Source organism: Sphaerodactylus townsendi, linkage group LG05, assembly GCF_021028975.2.
Source record: "Sphaerodactylus townsendi isolate TG3544 linkage group LG05, MPM_Stown_v2.3, whole genome shotgun sequence".
Classification (NCBI taxonomy): Eukaryota; Metazoa; Chordata; class Lepidosauria; order Squamata; family Sphaerodactylidae; genus Sphaerodactylus; species Sphaerodactylus townsendi.
The window spans coordinates 69,819,811-69,837,130 of NC_059429.1; the positions used below are offsets into that span (position 1 = coordinate 69,819,811).

General features: G+C 41.2%; 1 protein-coding gene across 9 annotated transcripts in view; it reads right to left on the reverse strand.

The window, feature by feature from the left end:
* The window catches only part of SLC5A9 (solute carrier family 5 member 9), a 62,476-nt gene extending 46,640 nt beyond the window's left edge, over positions 1 to 15,836 (reverse strand). For 2 of the 9 annotated variants that reach the window (XM_048498489.1, XM_048498481.1), the window contains exons 1-4: positions 15,799 to 15,836; positions 15,054 to 15,111; positions 9,639 to 9,839; positions 9,136 to 9,207 (exon numbers count right to left, since the gene is read on the reverse strand). In XM_048498489.1, the coding sequence (XP_048354446.1) occupies positions 9,136 to 9,207; positions 9,639 to 9,764 (198 nt within the window). In that variant the 5' untranslated portion in view covers positions 9,765 to 9,839; positions 15,054 to 15,111; positions 15,799 to 15,836. The other 7 variants (XM_048498483.1, XM_048498485.1, XM_048498482.1 and 4 more) reach the window with 7 other exon arrangements.
* Positions 15,837 to 17,320: the final 1,484 nt, after the last annotated feature.

The following is a 17,320-nucleotide window of genomic DNA, read 5'->3' on the forward strand; positions in this document are numbered from 1 at the left end:
ATGGGGGCTACACCTTTGATGGTCCATAACTTTTGATCCCCTGAACCAAACTTCACCAAAACTGGGTGGTATCATCAGTAGGGTCTCACGAAGACACTCTGAAATTTTGGTGCTGCTATCTTAATACCTCCACCCATGACAACAGGAACCACCTAAATTTCCCTAGACTCTCTTTTTAAATTCACTCCCTTACCACCAGAAGTGCTTGTTTTCTTTCTTTGTTTTATTCTCTCAGTGCCTAATAAAGGTTGTTGTTGTTGTTGTTGTTGTTGTTGTTGTTGTTGTTGTTGTTGTTGTTGTTGTTGTTGTTGTTGTTGTTGTTGTTAAATCTACCCCCTTTGGCATGGATTTCAAGGGAGAATCTGAGGTCCCCAGTTTAAACACCATTTAAAATGATGCTGTTTGGGGGTGGATTCCAGCATCACTTGTTTAAACCAGGGAGCCCAGATTCTCCTTTTAAATCCGCCTTAAAGGGAGAGTCTGCCCCCCCCCCCAATTTAAATAACATTGAAAGTGATGCTGTTTCCCCCAATTGGGGGGACTGGATACAACACCATAAAATGTTTTCATAGCAGTAATAAAACATTTTGAAAGCATTTTGAAAATGTTTTCCAAATATTATTTCGGCTGTGTGGCATGGCCCATTGCTATGTTCAGATTTGTGAGTTGGGGGATGTTCTATAATGTGATGGTGACTTTGAAACGACCTGGTGGAAAAAATTATTGTTTGGTCATGGTGGGGGCCACCCATGGGGGGGCATCAAACTCAGGTTTTGCCCAGGGCTCAAGTTTGCCTAGGTACGCCCCTGCAGAGCTGCAACAATGCTGCATTCTGCCTCCAGGGGCTCTGGATCAGGCTGCCCATGTGGTGTAGAGGTTAAGAACAGGTGGTTTCTAATCTGGAGAACTGGGTTTGATTCCCCACTCCTCCATCTGAGTGGAATAGGCTTATCTGGTGAACCAGATGTGTTTCCGTACTCCTATGTTCCTGCTGGGTGACCTTGGGTTAGTCACAGTTCTTTGGAACTCTTTCAGTCCCACCTACCTCACATGGTGTCTGTTGTGGGGAGAGGAAGGGAAAGGAGCTTGTAAGCCATCTTGAGTCTCCTTATAGGAGAGAAAGGTGGGGCATAAATCTAAACTTTTCTTCTTCTCTTCCTACTTCTCCCATTTCAGATTGAGGCCTCTGGTCATTAATTACTGTAAATTGGTACCTTTGCTCCAAGATGGTATTGATAGGGCATTAGTATTGGTAGCCCCGGCTCCAGTTTCCTGCCATGCATCACAGTGACAGTGGGAAAAAATAAATAAAACCTAACCATCAACCAAATGATGTGGCATGACTTCTGGGGAAAATAATTTTCTCTATTTTGGGCTTTGGGCAGGGGCATATGTACCTAAAATGGTGCCCAAGGAAAGGCTGGGCACTGCCCCCCCCCCCCAGTTGTGCCCTGTCCTACTCTCACCAGGAGGGCACAGTTGAGGGCCAGCGAGATGGGCTCATCCCTGTTTGGGGCAATATGGCTTGCTCCGCCCGCCTCCACGTGGAGGTTAGGTGTGGAGCCACCCTGTTCACAGTCTTCATGTGGAGATGGCAAACAGGGAGACGCTCCCTTTCCATGTGAAGGTTGGGTGTGGGGAGCAGCAGGGGCCCTTTGGTTGGGGCCAGGCTTTGATCCAGCTCTACACAGCAGTCTTAGAGCTGGATCCAAGCCTGGTCCAAGCCATGCTTAAACTTGAAGCTGCACTGGAGCCTCTAGCTTTATACTGTTGTCTCCATCCCCAGGCTCCATCTGTGGTCAGGTGGAGCTGGCAAGTGGAACAACAGCATAATGTTAGAGGGATCGAGAACAGCCAGCTTCAGTCTGAGTTCGGCTGAGGCCAGGGTTGCATCTTTCTCTAACCAGGTTTGGATCTAGCTCCAGCTTGGGTCTGGCTCTGGTTCCAAGCCTGGCCTTAGCCAGGTCTTTGCTTCTCCCATCTGTATGTGGATATTGGGTGTGGCATACCTGACCTCCAGGTAGAGATGGGAGTGGGGTTAGCCCAGCTAGTCCTGTTTGCAGTCTCCATGTAGAGACTGTGACTGGGGCAACCCCTGCTCACCAGCCTTTAACCATGCTCCTGAACTGGGAGTTCCTGACCAGGGCGTCGTTGCAGAGGTGAAGTGCAGCCACAAAAGTCACCTCCCAGAAGTGGTGAATATGGCTTAAGATCCCCCTTCAGTCCACCCTAGATATGCTACTGTCTTTGGGTAATACTTTTATGCAAGAAATAGCTTCTGTGTAGAGCTGATGTATAAAGTCAACATATATCTTAAGACTTGCTCCAACAACCACTTGGTGTGTTGTGATCTTTGGGAAAAGTTACCTCATGCTGTCTCTAGTTTATTAATTTTCACAATGCAGGTGTCCTAAACGTCGGATAGAATGTGAAGACATACAAATTACTGAAGTCAGCATGTGGTGGTTTGTTTCACACAACTAATAGAACAATTCTATGCATGTCCATTCAGAAGTAAGTTCAACTGTGTTTAATGGCCCTTACTCCCAAGTAAGCGCATCTAAGATTGCAGCTAGATCACTATGAGCTGACAGTAGTCCAAGTAATTTCTTCCGTGACTACCATGAACCCAGAGATCAGGAGAATTAAAGGCCATCTATATACAAAAAAATTGATCCAGGGACACAGGAAAGCCATAGTACACATCAAATTTCCATGTACACAGCCAGAAATAATTCCCAATTCTGTTCATATGGCAGTGTTCTCCCTGAGCAAATCATTCTAGCAAGGAGAGAGGGACTGGGAATACTTCGGAGTTTTTTGTCAGCCTGTTAAAATTTCTTGCAATGTGACTGTAGAGGCTAAAGTTAATCCAGTCCTTAAATGTCATTTGAGAGAAATGGGAGCACAAAGCACATTAAAACAATAACTTTTTTTGCTATATAACGGTATATAACAGTATATGTCTCCAGTGGAGGTATGAGGAAAACTTAGCCCACAGATTTTACAATTAATGTGACCCACAGGATTGAAGACAAACCTGTAGTTTTCTAAACTACATTCAGTTTGTGGGTAAACACTTGAGAAATCCACTGCCATGTGTTTTTTTGTGACAGGGTGAAAAGGATATTTACTCCTCTGACAGTTATTTTTCTAGGTCTTTAAATTATTGTTATATTACCTTTTTGCTCCAAAGAAAATGTGTCCTTCAAAAGGTTTATGCCTTCCCAGTGAATCATTTCAGAGATTTATACCTGGGTGGTTTCATAAGGAGAGTTTCAGTCCTCATAACAGAGTTGCTCAATAAATGAAGTTACTAGACAGGGAATCTTGCTATCGTTTTAAGTCAAAACAGAATGGAAATTGCTCTTTAACTTTTTGAGCACTTTTTCATTTTACTTCAAAAAAGGCCTTGGCTTTTTATCTCAGAAGCATCTCCATCTTTCTTGTAGATGTGCTATGTTTTCAGAAAGATTTGGCTCTTGCTTTTGTCCCACATTCCTGCTTGCTCCCTCCCATAGTTTCATGGCAAGAACCAAGGAAGAGCTGAAATATTAAAAGGTCTTAATAGAGTCTTGACAACAACCCACCAGATGCTACAAATTCCTTCCTTCTTTCCTTCCCTTTCCCTTTCCCTCTCCACCTGACTTCACTTAATTCCAGTTTTTGAGATAAGTCACACACATTCAAAACACCAAGACACATACAAATGCAAATGAACTCCACCAGGACACTTGCAAATGCACTTCACCCACCAGGGCACATACAAATGCAATTGCAAAGGAACTCTGCGCAGACACTTGCAAACATGCCTCATCCGCTCCCATCTGAGAGGACAAAACAGACAACTAGCCACACAAGTCACTCCACACTGTATCATAGAGAGAAACACATCTTACTGAGCGTGCCAGCTACAGATGCAAGTGAAACATTAGTATATAAAAACAGAGACGTAGCAAGGGGGAAAAGCGCCTGGTGCATTGGTGCATCTTCCGCCCCTGTCCCGCCTTGGAATGCACTGTCCTGCCTAAGAATGCTCCGTTCCTGCCACTCCCTGGAACGCCCCCGGAACACCCCTCGGAACAACCCCAGGACACCCTTGCCACACCCCCACAGGGGCGCGCGCAGCACACCTGGTGTGTCGTGCACCCCCCGTCCCCTTGGAGCTACACCTCTGAACTAAAACCACCAGACTATAGCACACACAGTCCAGAAAACCCACAGCAGCCTGTTGATTCATGTTGAAAAGTGTGGTAGCATTTTGTAAAATGCATATTGTATTTATTTACTTACATATAGCTAATATATAATGGCCAGAGTTTAGTGTAGTAAGAAGCAATGAACTTTGACATGCTTTCCCTTTTTCCAAGTATCAAAAGATACTAGCAAACAGCTATTGAACCAAGACTGTATCTGTCATGGCAAATGTACTGAATGGGTGAAAAGGGAGGGAGAAGAAGAGAGTGAATTAATAATCATAACTACTTAAGAATGTTTTGGGAACATTTGGATATACTGTTTTCTCTCCTCCCCACTTTTCTCTTAGAGCCATTGATAAAGACAGAAGAATGGTACATAACGTGAATTGTTATTCTTTGTGGTTACTGGCTTGGCATATCAGATAACAGCATAAATTACATGGAATAAGATTCAGCCAGATTACCTAAAGTTCTCATTAAAATTCCAAATTCTCCTGCTTCTTTGCCTGAAGTCTAGACTCTTTTAAATCATACATTCTATGATCTGGATTTTACATTTTATATGAACCGGGAATTATGTAATCAATTATGTATCATTTGCTTTTCTGCAAACTACTGTAAAAGATAGAAACTTGTTTTTTTCCCATTGCTTCTGTTTTTCTGAATTGCTAAGTTTCAGTTATCTTGCTGCAGCTAAATAAACTCTATATTTAATCATATCTCTCACATGTAAAGTTTTTACTGGTAATGGCACTTCAGCTTCTAATATCTGATTCTCCAAATGTGCTGTATCAAAAGCATTCAGCAGTACATCTCTCAAGTAGTTAGAAAGAGTTTGGCCCATGGTCACAATCATCAGCAGAAAAGGAACATAGTGGAGTTTTGGGAAATGGCAGTGATATGGCAGCTAACAGGGAGGCCTGCTCCACAGCCTGTGAAGGAGGCCTGTGTGGAGGCCTGCTCTACAGCTATCTTCAATTACCCCAATCTCTGGCTGGGGTGATGCAATGAAGAGGCTTCTCAAGGCCCTCTTTATTAAGGCTGCAGCCAGAATGCTGTTAGCAGAGGTGTCTGCTGCTTAAGCTGACCCTTCCCAAGCTGTTGTTGTGTTTCAGCAGCATGAGGAGGAGCAGGAACAGCAGCAGGAAGACAACATGAACAGCTTTTTTGGATGAGCTTGGGGAACAGGAATATGCCAGCTCTAGAGCTCACCCCAGGGCAGAAGCAGCTGAAGGAGCTAGAGAGGAGATTGGGTGCCCCTTCTGTGATATCTCCAGAATCTGGCAGTCTTTCCAATGAGAGAGAGAAGGGGAGGTCAGAGGTGACACAAGAGGGAAAGGTAGAGGTGCACCCAAAGGTGCCACATTCTCAACCTCTTCACCCTCAGACATCTCTTCCTGTCCTTCCCTAGACAAAATGTGTTTGTCCTGAGCTTTTTACAGGAGGTGGCTCCAGGGGTCCCTGTGGCTACCAGTAAGCATAGGAGCCTGTGATGTACCTAGGAAAAATAGCATATAAAAACTTCATTCCATATAATGCTACTTCAAACCTAGGAACATGCAGAAGCAGGAAAAAAAACCTTACTATGAAGGGTTAATTCCTCACAAAGTCTGTGTGTGACGGTGACATCTGGGAGTGGGTGGAGTTTACAACTCAGTCAGAGAGGCTGACAGGTTTATTGGAGTGAATTCTTGGAACTGGAAGGTTCAGACATGTTTAATGTCTTGTGTATAGACCTGTGATGGTGTCGGGGAAAGAACAATTCCTAGAATCATAAGGTTGGAAGACACCTCAAGGGCCACAAAGTCCACCCCCCCTCCCCGCCATGCAGGAATGCACAATCAAAGCACTCTGGACAGATGGCCATCCAGCCTATATTTAAAAACCTTCAAAGAAGGAAACTCCACCACACCATGACAGTGTACTCCACTGTCGAACAGCCCTTACTATCAGGAAGTTCTTCCTAATGATTAGGTTGAATTTCTTTTTCACTTCCTTGAATCCATTACTCCTTGACCTAGTCTCTGGAGCAGCAGAAAACCTTTCCTTCTCTTCTCATTCTAAACATACCTAGGTTCAGTCAATCAACCAATTACAAATCCATCTAACAGTAGTATTGTCTATCCCATATTTCACTAGCTTGCTTGCAAGAATATCATGGGGGACCTTGTCAAAGGCCTTACTGAAATCAAGGTATGATGCACAACATTGCCTCCATCTACCAAGCTTTCCACTCTTATCAAAAAAGAGATAAAATTAGTCTGACATGCCTTGTTTTTGAGAAACAAATGTTGACTTTTAGTGATCATGGCATTCCCTTCTACGTGCTTACAGACTGTCTGTTTAATGATCTATTCTAGAATCTTTCCTGGTATCAGAGGCATATCTAGGGAAAATGTAGTCCAGTGCAAAATCTGAGCCCTCCCCACCTGATACGCAGTTGTCTTCCTCCACCATGACCAAACAACTTTTTTTGCACCAGGTCTTGAAGTCAGTGGTGTGGACCCAGGGGGAAAGAAGAGGGGTGTGGAGGTGATTTTCTGCCCCTCACGTGACTAAATGGCCATAGCTCAGGAACATTTGACCCCATATGTCCCCCTGGGTGGTATGCCCCTTCCTGGTATTGATGTCAGGCTGACTGGACGGTAATTGTTTGAATCCTCTTTTTTCCCTTTCTGAAGATGGGAACAACATTTACTCTTCTACAGTTTGCTGGGATTCCCCCTGTTCTCCAGGAATTCTCAAAGATTATTGCAAGTGGTTCTGAGATTACTTTTGTCAGTTCTTTTAATACCCTGGGTTTTAGTTAATCAGGTCCTGGAGATTTGAATTAATTTAAAGTAGCCACGTATTCATGTACTATCTCTTCACTTATTCCATGCAGAATTTTCCCTACTGCATCTTCTATTTCATTTTCCCCTGGTTGAGCACTATTAGCTGTTTGGGAGGAAACTGAGGCCACTGAACCTCTGAGTGCAAGTCTGAGTCAGCACTGTATAACTACTAGAAAGTCTATCTTATTTCAAAGAATTTAGAAATTTGCAACAAACTGCAATCTTATCAAACAGCCAAATGCCATCTGGGCTATACTATTAAGAACATTTTAACAGAAAGCCTTTATTGGCATATTAAAAAACACAATAGCTACAAAGCAAACCAATACAGCAAAACACATCCAATGCAAACCCGCATGACACATCGATCCATGTTCTCACCTTCAACAAAAAGAAGGCCCCCAGTTCTCATTCCACTGGGCCCGAACCACCCAACAACAAGCAAATTCTGTCTGCATCATACTGGCCATATTTGTTATAATTACTATTAGCAAGAGACAGAAATTGAAACACATATTAAATCTAAAATTAATACCACAGATAAACATTTCAGAGCTGCTACAGAGACATGCTAAATTCCCAGGTTAATATATTATAGTATAGCAATAAAATATTAAAGTAAGGTGGCGTGATAAGTGAAGAGAGAAGTTAATTACTTATGCTCTTAAACATACTTAGACCCATTGCTGGATTATTTGCATTCAATTATTTCAAGGGAGAAGGTTTGCCACAATCTCAGGGTTGGTATTATTCAGGAAGAATTGGAATTGCAACCAAAGTCAGCAGTGGCCATGACGTGAGTAGTGGTATCGGAGATTTACATATCGATCTCTGACTCCACTTTGGTTCTCGAAAGCAGTGAAACAGAAGAATGGGCTATGGTTTCCTCTAATCTGCGTTTGGTTGCAGGAACATAATCTTTGAGGATGTTATCAAGATTATTGAACCTGCCACTGCTAAAAGCGGAAAGGGCATAACATTAAATCTGGCATAGCGTCAAAGGCTCTCGCCGTTGTGTTGGGATTAACCAAATTAATTAAATAGTTAGCCATTTGGCCTTGGATCGGGGTATTGCTAGATTAAGTGGTGAAGCATGTCCTTTTGCTGCTTACCTGCTGGTCAGTGTTTGGAGTTCCACATCAAGCAGTTTCCATTTTTTCAGGGGTGTTATAAGCCTCAATAAGGGTAAAGCATACTACGAAGCGATTCCGCGGATAGACCAATGGTTTCAATTTTGTTTTTGATAATATTTGACCATAACATTGATTTGCTATCTTGTAGAAAAGAGTGAATGAAACTGGAAGAGTCCTGTTGATAATGTATTTTGAGCCAGTATTTGAATGCTCTTAACCAAGCCAAGGTCTCAAAAGTGATCTGTCCCGTTTCCAGGCAAATAGCAGCAAAGGGAACACAGTTAGGTAGGCCCATTATTTTGTGTAGAAATTTGGATTGTAGAGTGTTAATGGTTTTATTAACTGCAGAGATCCAAATTGGGGACCCGTATAATATCTGTGCTCCGACTTTTCCCTACTGCATCTTCTATTTCATTTTCCCCTGGTTGAGCACTATTAGCTGTTTGGGAGGAAACTGAGGCCACTGAACCTCTGAGTGCAAGTCTGAGTCAGCACTGTATAACTACTAGAAAGTCTATCTTATTTCAAAGAATTTAGAAATTTGCAACAAACTGCAATCTTATCAAACAGCCAAATGCCATCTGGGCTATACTATTAAGAACATTTTAAGATTTACATATAAGACTGCTGCTTTCTTTCTCACCAAATTTCTCTCTGCCCATATCCTATTCCTTAAAGGAGCTTAACAAAATTGTAATGTGTTATGGCTGAACATATTTTTCCAGTGTTTGTTTTTAAAGGAATACACAAATACACAATGATTTATCTTCATGACAGAGTTTAAAACAATAATCCTAACTGTGCAAGTACACCTGGAAATTAGGACAGGCAATTTGATAAATCTGAATGGGGGGAAAAGCCAGAAAAAAAGCCATTTGCCCATTGGAAGCCTACTTATTATTCTCTTCCATTCCTTAAACCTAGAATTAATCTAATGAGGGGAACATAAGGGTTATGTTTTATACATACAGGCCACCATGTCATGGATCTTCCAGCCAAGAAATAGCCTCCAATTGTTCCTCGACTGGCTCGCAGAGAAGACTGAAATGAAATATGAATGTTTATTAGGACCATGGATTTTAACTTTTCCTTTCCATGTAATTATACTTCCACAAAAGGGTCCAAATGAAGCAAGTATCTGTTTGTACTCTCTTGCATTTGTCCTCCCATACTGCAGCTCTGATCAGAAATGGGTCCACATGGCTACTATTTACAGCAACAACAACAACAACAACAAAAGTTGGAAGTTTCAAACTTGGAAGTTCTACTGTCTCATCTAGATTAATTCTAAGATGTTTAAAGTTAATGAGAATTAGTCACATCGGCAATGCTGTACATTCTTCAGTAATGGGGCATTTTTGAAAACCAAGAGACACCTGGCATTCTACACTATGGTGAATAGCTTTGTTCCAATTTTAGTATATATATTGCCAAAGAGAGCACATTGTGTATAGCTTGATTCCAGGACTCACCCATATTCCAATGGCAAGGACAAAGATGAAATAAGCAACCACAACAATGATGTCAGGAATTTCAAAGGCTAAGCTTTTCTCTTCATGTTCCTTGGATGGCTCTGAAGTAGCTGGTGTTTGGCTCATAGCTGCCAAAAAGAGTTGCCTGTTGCCTGTTTACCTCACAATGGACTTTGGCACACGTTTCTCCTCATTACTTCCCTTTAATAATAATTAACAGGTTTGAGAAACTGACAGTGTTGATGAAGAAATAGGCAAGTCTGTCTGGAAATTCAGGCTTTGGGCCATTTCATACATTTCACATCTTTATTTTGTGGTATGTGATATGGATTTGTGTAGTCCACCTGCTGAAATTGCAATGTTTAACAGCTGTCTACCCTTTTGTTACATCAGACAAATTTGCCAAAGCTCCCCATATGCATAATGTTGTAGCATTTTTCTTTTTTTTTAAGACAGTTCAAATTCTACAGTTTTAGCTGATATTCAACATGGGTATATCAAGCAAGTTTGCATTATGTGTGACTCAGCAAGCTGAATTTAGATAGGCTTTCCAGCCTGCATTAGCAAGTGCTGAGAGATTTTGTTTTGACTGCTGTGCCCCTGAGGATTAGGATATTTTATGGATCTGAACAATAGCTATTAACTGGTGATCCGCCACAGAATTAGTATCAAAAGATTGATGAGGTTATTTTTTCTGTACAAAAATTACCATTCAGAGTGGAGGTGTGCTGTAAACCTTCCACTCTTTTGTGCAGTTCTTTTCCTACTAGTCAAAGCCATTGGACTATTTGACTACTGCTGCTTAAGAAAAGAATCAGTCATATTACTGAGGCCAATGCTCCCTTGTATTGGGAGTTGCACTGAAAAGTGCATGCCATGGTCAGCAATGCAACACAGAGGAATGATATTTGTATTCAGATGTACTTGACAGCTATGCTGAGTTTTCATTCTAGACAACTTTTTCCAAGGCTTCTTTTTGTGAATGACATGAAATTTTCCATAATGCTGAAAGCATGTCTAAGTGTTTCACAATAGGGCAGACCAAAATGATGATTTTAGACTTTTGAAATTGAATCCATAATGTAGTACAACCTGTAGTACAGTGATACCGGTTTTCTTAACACAATGCTATGTTCACATTTAATTGACCACCCCCAAAACAGTTCCACAAATATGTTGACGATTGTATAGCAAGTGTGTAATACATTGGTTTGTTATCAGATGGCAGCTTCAGAATGGGCTAAGCATCAGTGTGGTTCAGGTCTAAATACAGCTGAATCAACTAATCCTTAGTCTAATGTAGGGTCCCCACTTTTTTGAGCTTGTGGACACATTTGGAATTATGTCATAGCATGATGGGCACAACAACAACAAAAGTTGCTACAAAGTGGCTGCCACTGGAAGAAGACCAGCAAGTGAAGTACCAGTTCTATGTACCTTTCCTTTCAGAGGGTTTCATGATCATGAAGTCATGCTCAGAGTACACACTGACACAAAATCTCAACCTAAAAACTCACAACTTGGTTGCTTACTCTCCATCTATGTCCAAACATAAACAACTTTTGCTTCTTGCTGTCCTCTCCCAAACTATTGTGTATGTTCAATTCCTAAGCTTAGAAAGAGAGCCAGTGGTATAGTGGTTAGTGTTTTGACTTATAATATGGAAGATGAAGGTGCCAAAAAAGTAGGTGACTTTGGGTCAATCACACAATATCATTCTAACCTGCCACACACGGGAAAAATTGAGCAGAAAGTAACATTTTAGGGGGGATGTATTTTTTGGAGTTTAATTTTATTTTGTAGATTTTAAATTGTGATTTTTAAACTATCTTCAGCTGCAATAATCTTTAGACTCCAGATTTCTCTGCAATCTTGCGACTTCCCTCAGATTTGTAGAAAGATTTCTCTTGTCTTTTCATGGCCCCAGTCTCCAGATGTAAGTATTCACAATGGGGGCACAGTGACAATTAGATATATTGATGTATGTACAATATGTTGCCTGACAAACACAACAACATACTTGAAAAGAGCCTGGATCTTCATTTATCTATCAATTAGGTGCATTTTAATATATTTATATAAATATTATCTATTTGTATTTCACACACTCACTGAAGGGGGCACATAAAAGGTAAATTGGTTGGTGGATGGAAAGGAGAAATAGAAGCAGGGAAAGATAAGGATATGGCAGTCAACAGGATGAGAGCGGGGAAAGGGAATAGTGGTGTGGGAGAATGATACAGAAGAAAGTCAGATGACCCCAGCAAGCCATTGCAGGTAACCACCATTCAACTTTGAAGCTAAAGTTCAGGAAAACATGCAGAAATCTAGGCAGGAAGCATATTTCAGGCATGAATGTTCAGATGGTTTTGGAATGGATTCTATTTGCTATATACTACTAGAGTATCTGTGTGGTTCACCAGCCTTATTAAACATCACTGGGCATTAAACTGGAAAAACTAGAAAAAAAATAAAATTGTATCCTGAACTGTGCTGAACTTTGAGGGGAAAAAAATCTTGAATTGTTCTAACTTGTAGCAAAATCAGTGAAAATTAGATGTTCTGGCTCTCAAAGAGATACATTTGAAAGTGCGGGTAATATTTAGAAAATTCAATTTGAAATTACTAGTACAGATTATTAAAACTGCAATCCTATGTACATTCATTTTTAAACTTATATACATATAACTAGGCTGAAATGCTGTTATCCTTATCTTAACACTATCATTTCAAATGGCAACTTAGCAGTGGTGAATAGAACAGTTCCAGTTCAGGGGTAGCACAGCACCATCTTGTGTATGAAAAAGAGAAAAGAACATTTGTTCGAACATTTAACTTAGCTCACTTTGTTCAGGACTTGCATGAACATATGCACACTGCAATCCTAAGCATTGATACTCAAGACGTAAATCCAACAGAGTTCAATATAATGCTTCTTGGATTTACTTCTGAGTTCAGTGTGGTACTTCTTCTCTAGAAAATGTGCTCATGATTACAGCCTCTATCACTTGCTTTTCCTCCTTTTCCCACACTCCCTGTGGGTTGTTCTTTGGGATAGATTGGAGGAGACTGTTTACATGTCATTTTCTAGAGTAACGTAGTTTTCTCTGAATGTTTTACATGAACCAGTGCACCTTCACAAACAAACAAGGATTAAACAAACAAGGGATGGATGGCTCTGAAATTACACTACACTGTTAAGATTTTTTTTCTCTAGATCAAAACGAGGGTTATGAGTAACAATTATGAAATAATATTTTCAAGGATCTGGAAGCTCCAGATCCTACTGCAGTCTTGGCTCCATGAAGGAAATCTCTCTGTTGTCTCTCAAATGTCACATGACTTATCAGAAGTTGAAAGTATTTCTGGCAGAGCTCCATTTTTACATGAAGGTCACTGCTTCAATGAAGCCTTGGGTGCTCCTTTACATATGCAAAGCACCCAGGGAAACTAGGTGCTCTAGAAACCACAATCTCATACCTTCTGACTTCCTCAAATGTGCAGCATATTCATGGAGGCCTAGAAAGAGACCCTTTTGGCATCTACCCTACGAATCCAAGCTCTTCTAACCATATCCTCACCTTCACTACATAAAAAATATATGCTTCTTTGAGCCATAGGTGATTCCAGAGAATGTGTAGTGTACTGAGGGAAAGTGGCCACCATTAGACCTACAACTGCCATGGCTAATGAACAGCTGCATCATTTCAGAAGCAACTGTTAGAGATTTTAGCATAGGAGCAAGTGTTTCAGCTCCTAGATATTCTCAAGATTAAATTGTTACAGGTAGGTGTGCAATAGCAAACTGAGGTCTGTTAACTCATTAAAGATGAACAAAGTAAATTATGACATAAGATTTCATGAGACAGAATAATATTCTAATGAATCTGATGAAGTGAGCTCTGAATCAGAAACATTTATGCTGGAATAAAGTTTGTTAGGCCATTTCCACGTGGTCAAAACATCTCGGGTTGAGCAAGAAAAATATCCCTGTGCAGCTGAGAATTCTTCATGGTTCCTGGTGCTAAAGCAGGCTTGCCCCAGTGTTGCCCCACAATATTTTCAGAAATTGCCAGATTGGAGTTTCTTTTTACAAATCCCAGTGTGATCCTGCTTGTGCCTGCTACTGTGCAAACACCAATCAGGAGCAGACCCAGCTTATTTTTTCCCACCCCACTGCCTGATTTCTCTGCTTGACGTCCATTCAAGCTGCCACTCAAAATCAACAGCCAATCAGAACGCAGGACACCGGACATGCTCAGATGTGCTCACTACTACCACTCAAAAATCTGGGAGAAAATGGGCAGCATAGAAGGCTGCCATGAATTCCAAGCAGAGCCCACAGACTGTGACTATTTCAGGATTACACTTGAGTTGTTTCCTTATGGCCGTAAGTACTGTAACCCATTAAAAAAGTGGATGGAATCATGCGTTGCTCCCTTGTACCCAAAAATGTGTCTTGTAATCAATTGCAACAATCACTTTGTCTATTTTCCTCAGTACAAGCTTTATTTTAAATCAATTAGCAGGCCTATTCACTATATTCTCTCTCTGACAGCAAAAACTTATTTTAAACCATTTATAGCACATATCAATTTCTTCCATTCCCACAGTGCATACACAAAAACACCAATCAGGGCAGAGCAAGTTTATTTTTCCTGCCCAGCCGCCTGATCTCCCCACCTGATGTCCATTCAAGCTGCCACTCTAAATCTATAGCCAAACAGAATGTGGGACACTGGCCATGCTCAGATCTGCCTGCAATGTAAATACAGAGGTCCTGTGCTCATGTGAAATAAAATGGAGTATTACCTCCCGGTCCTAACTCACTTTCTGGGAAGAAGCGGGGAGCCATGCGGAGGCAGAAACTGGGATAAAATAGACTTGGTATGTAAGATCCTAGTTCTAAACCAGTTTAATTGTGCCATGTGGAAATGGCCTTAGTCTTTAAGGAGCTGTCCACTGGACTTCAGCTTGTTCAAGATTAAATGATAACAGAGCAATTTATTCGGAGAGCTTCACTCTTGGCACTTTTTATATTCCTTGGGACTACTAAGAACTGCAGTGACATAGGTCACACTGTCAGTTTCATCCCCTTTAAAGAAGAGGTATTTGTACCTTTATCATGCTTAACTACAGTATCATCCTATTCAATTGTTTATATAAAATGATGAGTGTGAGATGTGTGAAACAGACCCCCTCCCACCCACTGCAACCTTCCTTAAGTACTCTCAACAGTAAACCTGTGAAATTCATATTTCAATATGAGATTAATTTTCCATTTGGAAAATCTATTTTGTGAAGTAGACTTAAAATAAAAGGATCTAGGGCCACACTCATTACAACAAAATGATTTATATATGCTTATATACATTCTCAAATTTAAAACAATGTAGGTTGTTCTATCATCCTTACCTTTGTGCCTTACCTTACACTGATTTGATGGCTTTCAACATTTTCTTTTGTGATTTGCCTAAGATAAGCCATACAGGAAGTGAAACACTGAAAACAATGAAATATAGGAAGACAAGTGTCCAGACAAGGCAAGGAACAGTTCCCCTTGCTGTTCATTATGTTGTTAAAGCACCTTCCAACCACATGTGCATCCCCCAACACCTATAACTGGCCTTTTAAACTATTTGCCTTCATGGTGCCCCATTTCTGAACTGTTTCTGTGGCAAATCACATGGGACTACCTCCACCAGGGCTTCCGATCTCTCCAGTTTTCTACTTTAACCCAGATCCAGAAACCAAAGGAAGTGATTGCTTACTGCAGGGACTCCCAAACCAATGCTGCTTTCCCCCTGCTTTATACCATTTAGACAAAATGAATCACCACATCCTTTTTACAGTCAGCATGCCTGACGTGCCCTACCTTCAGCTTCAATGAGATGGTGAACACTGAGGAAAATACAACAATTCTTATCCTGCAAGATTCCAGTCAAAAAGCTAGCAGGAGAAACAATGAATCTCTTCTCACTGTTATATTACACTGATAATCTTCCAAATTTGCTTCTGGATTCCCTAAAATAAATAAGTTCGAATGCACAAAAGGCAACATCTACTAAGTTCCTCTTCCTAAATTGCAGTAGAACACTTTAAACCCAGTCTAGGATAACACTAGCTTCTTGTGAATACCTGGAGTATTCTAGTACAATACCTGGAGCCTCTGTCCTATTCTCTCTTGCCTTTCCTGTGCTGAGGTTAATCTCAGTCAGATTTAGATACTCCTCCTTAGAACTCTGCACTGCATTTTGACCACTCCCACTTCCTCCTACTCTTGCTTTTATTAGTGAATTAGAAACCCAGTCTCAAAGACATTTACTTTGGCGTGGATTATTTACATACAAGATGCCAGTTCTATTCAGAACCACACATCCAGAAAAACTGCTTATTGTGTAACTGCCAATCAACCATACTCCACCCTTTATTTGGCTGCAGCTTCTCACACATTGCCAACTCAATGTCTGTAAGATCAACAGAGAATCTACTTCCTGGAGATGATTAAGTCCTTCCTATGCCTTTAAAAATGAACAAGCATTGCAAATGATGCCTGTTTTGGAGACACAGAACGCAAAGCAACATTAATCTAAAAATAAAACTAACCACCACCCCCCACCACCACCCCTGAAAAAAAAACTATGCTGGGCTATAATTGTCTTGGTTCATTCCACTGACTTTTGCACATCTGAGAAAAAAAGGCTCTAGTCCCCATTCATAAAATGGCGTAGGTAAATGAATTGTAACCCAAATATTTTTATTTGACTTGTTAATTAATCAGGAATTCCTATATATAAACACTTAGGAATCAATTACTTAGGCATTCTGTGAAAACATCTTGAGCTGCTTGTTACAGCACTTGTTTAAACAAACCGGTAATCTGCATGCCCTTTAGACTCATGAATTACTGGACACTCTTCTTCATTCTTTAAGGAACTCTTAGGAATAGTTTCACTTCTCCCTCACCTGATGAAGTAAATTGAACCAAGATAGGAGTTGAGTGTCATTCTCATGGTGGCAACACAGCCCAAAATCTCTGGATGACCTCACCCAGTGGTGTCATATAGAAGAAGAAGAGGAGGAGGAGGAGGAGGAGGAGTTTGGATTTATATCCCCCCTTTCTCTCCTATAGGAGACTCAAAGGGGCTTACAAACTCCTTTCCCCCTCACAATAAACACCCTGTGAGGTAGATGGGGCTGAGAGAGCTCAGAAGAACTGTGACTAACCGAAGGTCACCCAGCTGACATGTGTTGGAGTTTACAGGCTAATCTGAATTCCCCAGATAAGCCTCCACAGCACAGACAGCAGAGCAGGGAATCAAAACTGGTTCCTCCAGATTAGAGTACACCTGCTCTTAACCACTATGCCACTGCTGTGCCTAACATATAGATGTTAAACAGCATGGGGAAACAAGATGGAACCCTGCGGGACTTCACAGACCAAAGGCTAAGGGGTCAAGCAGCATTTACCCATCTTCCAGGGCCAGTTCCAGATTCGGGGGTCCCCTGGATAGACAGTGCCCAGGGGTGCCATATGCCTATCTCCAAGCTCCCTCATGCTTTCCTTTACACCTCCCCACCTTGCTGTGCATCTTTTTCACTGCCATGCTCAATTTCTTGCACCACTTGTACACCCTTTCCTCAAGAACTGTAGCTGGTTCATGCAGCTATGCAGGAGTATT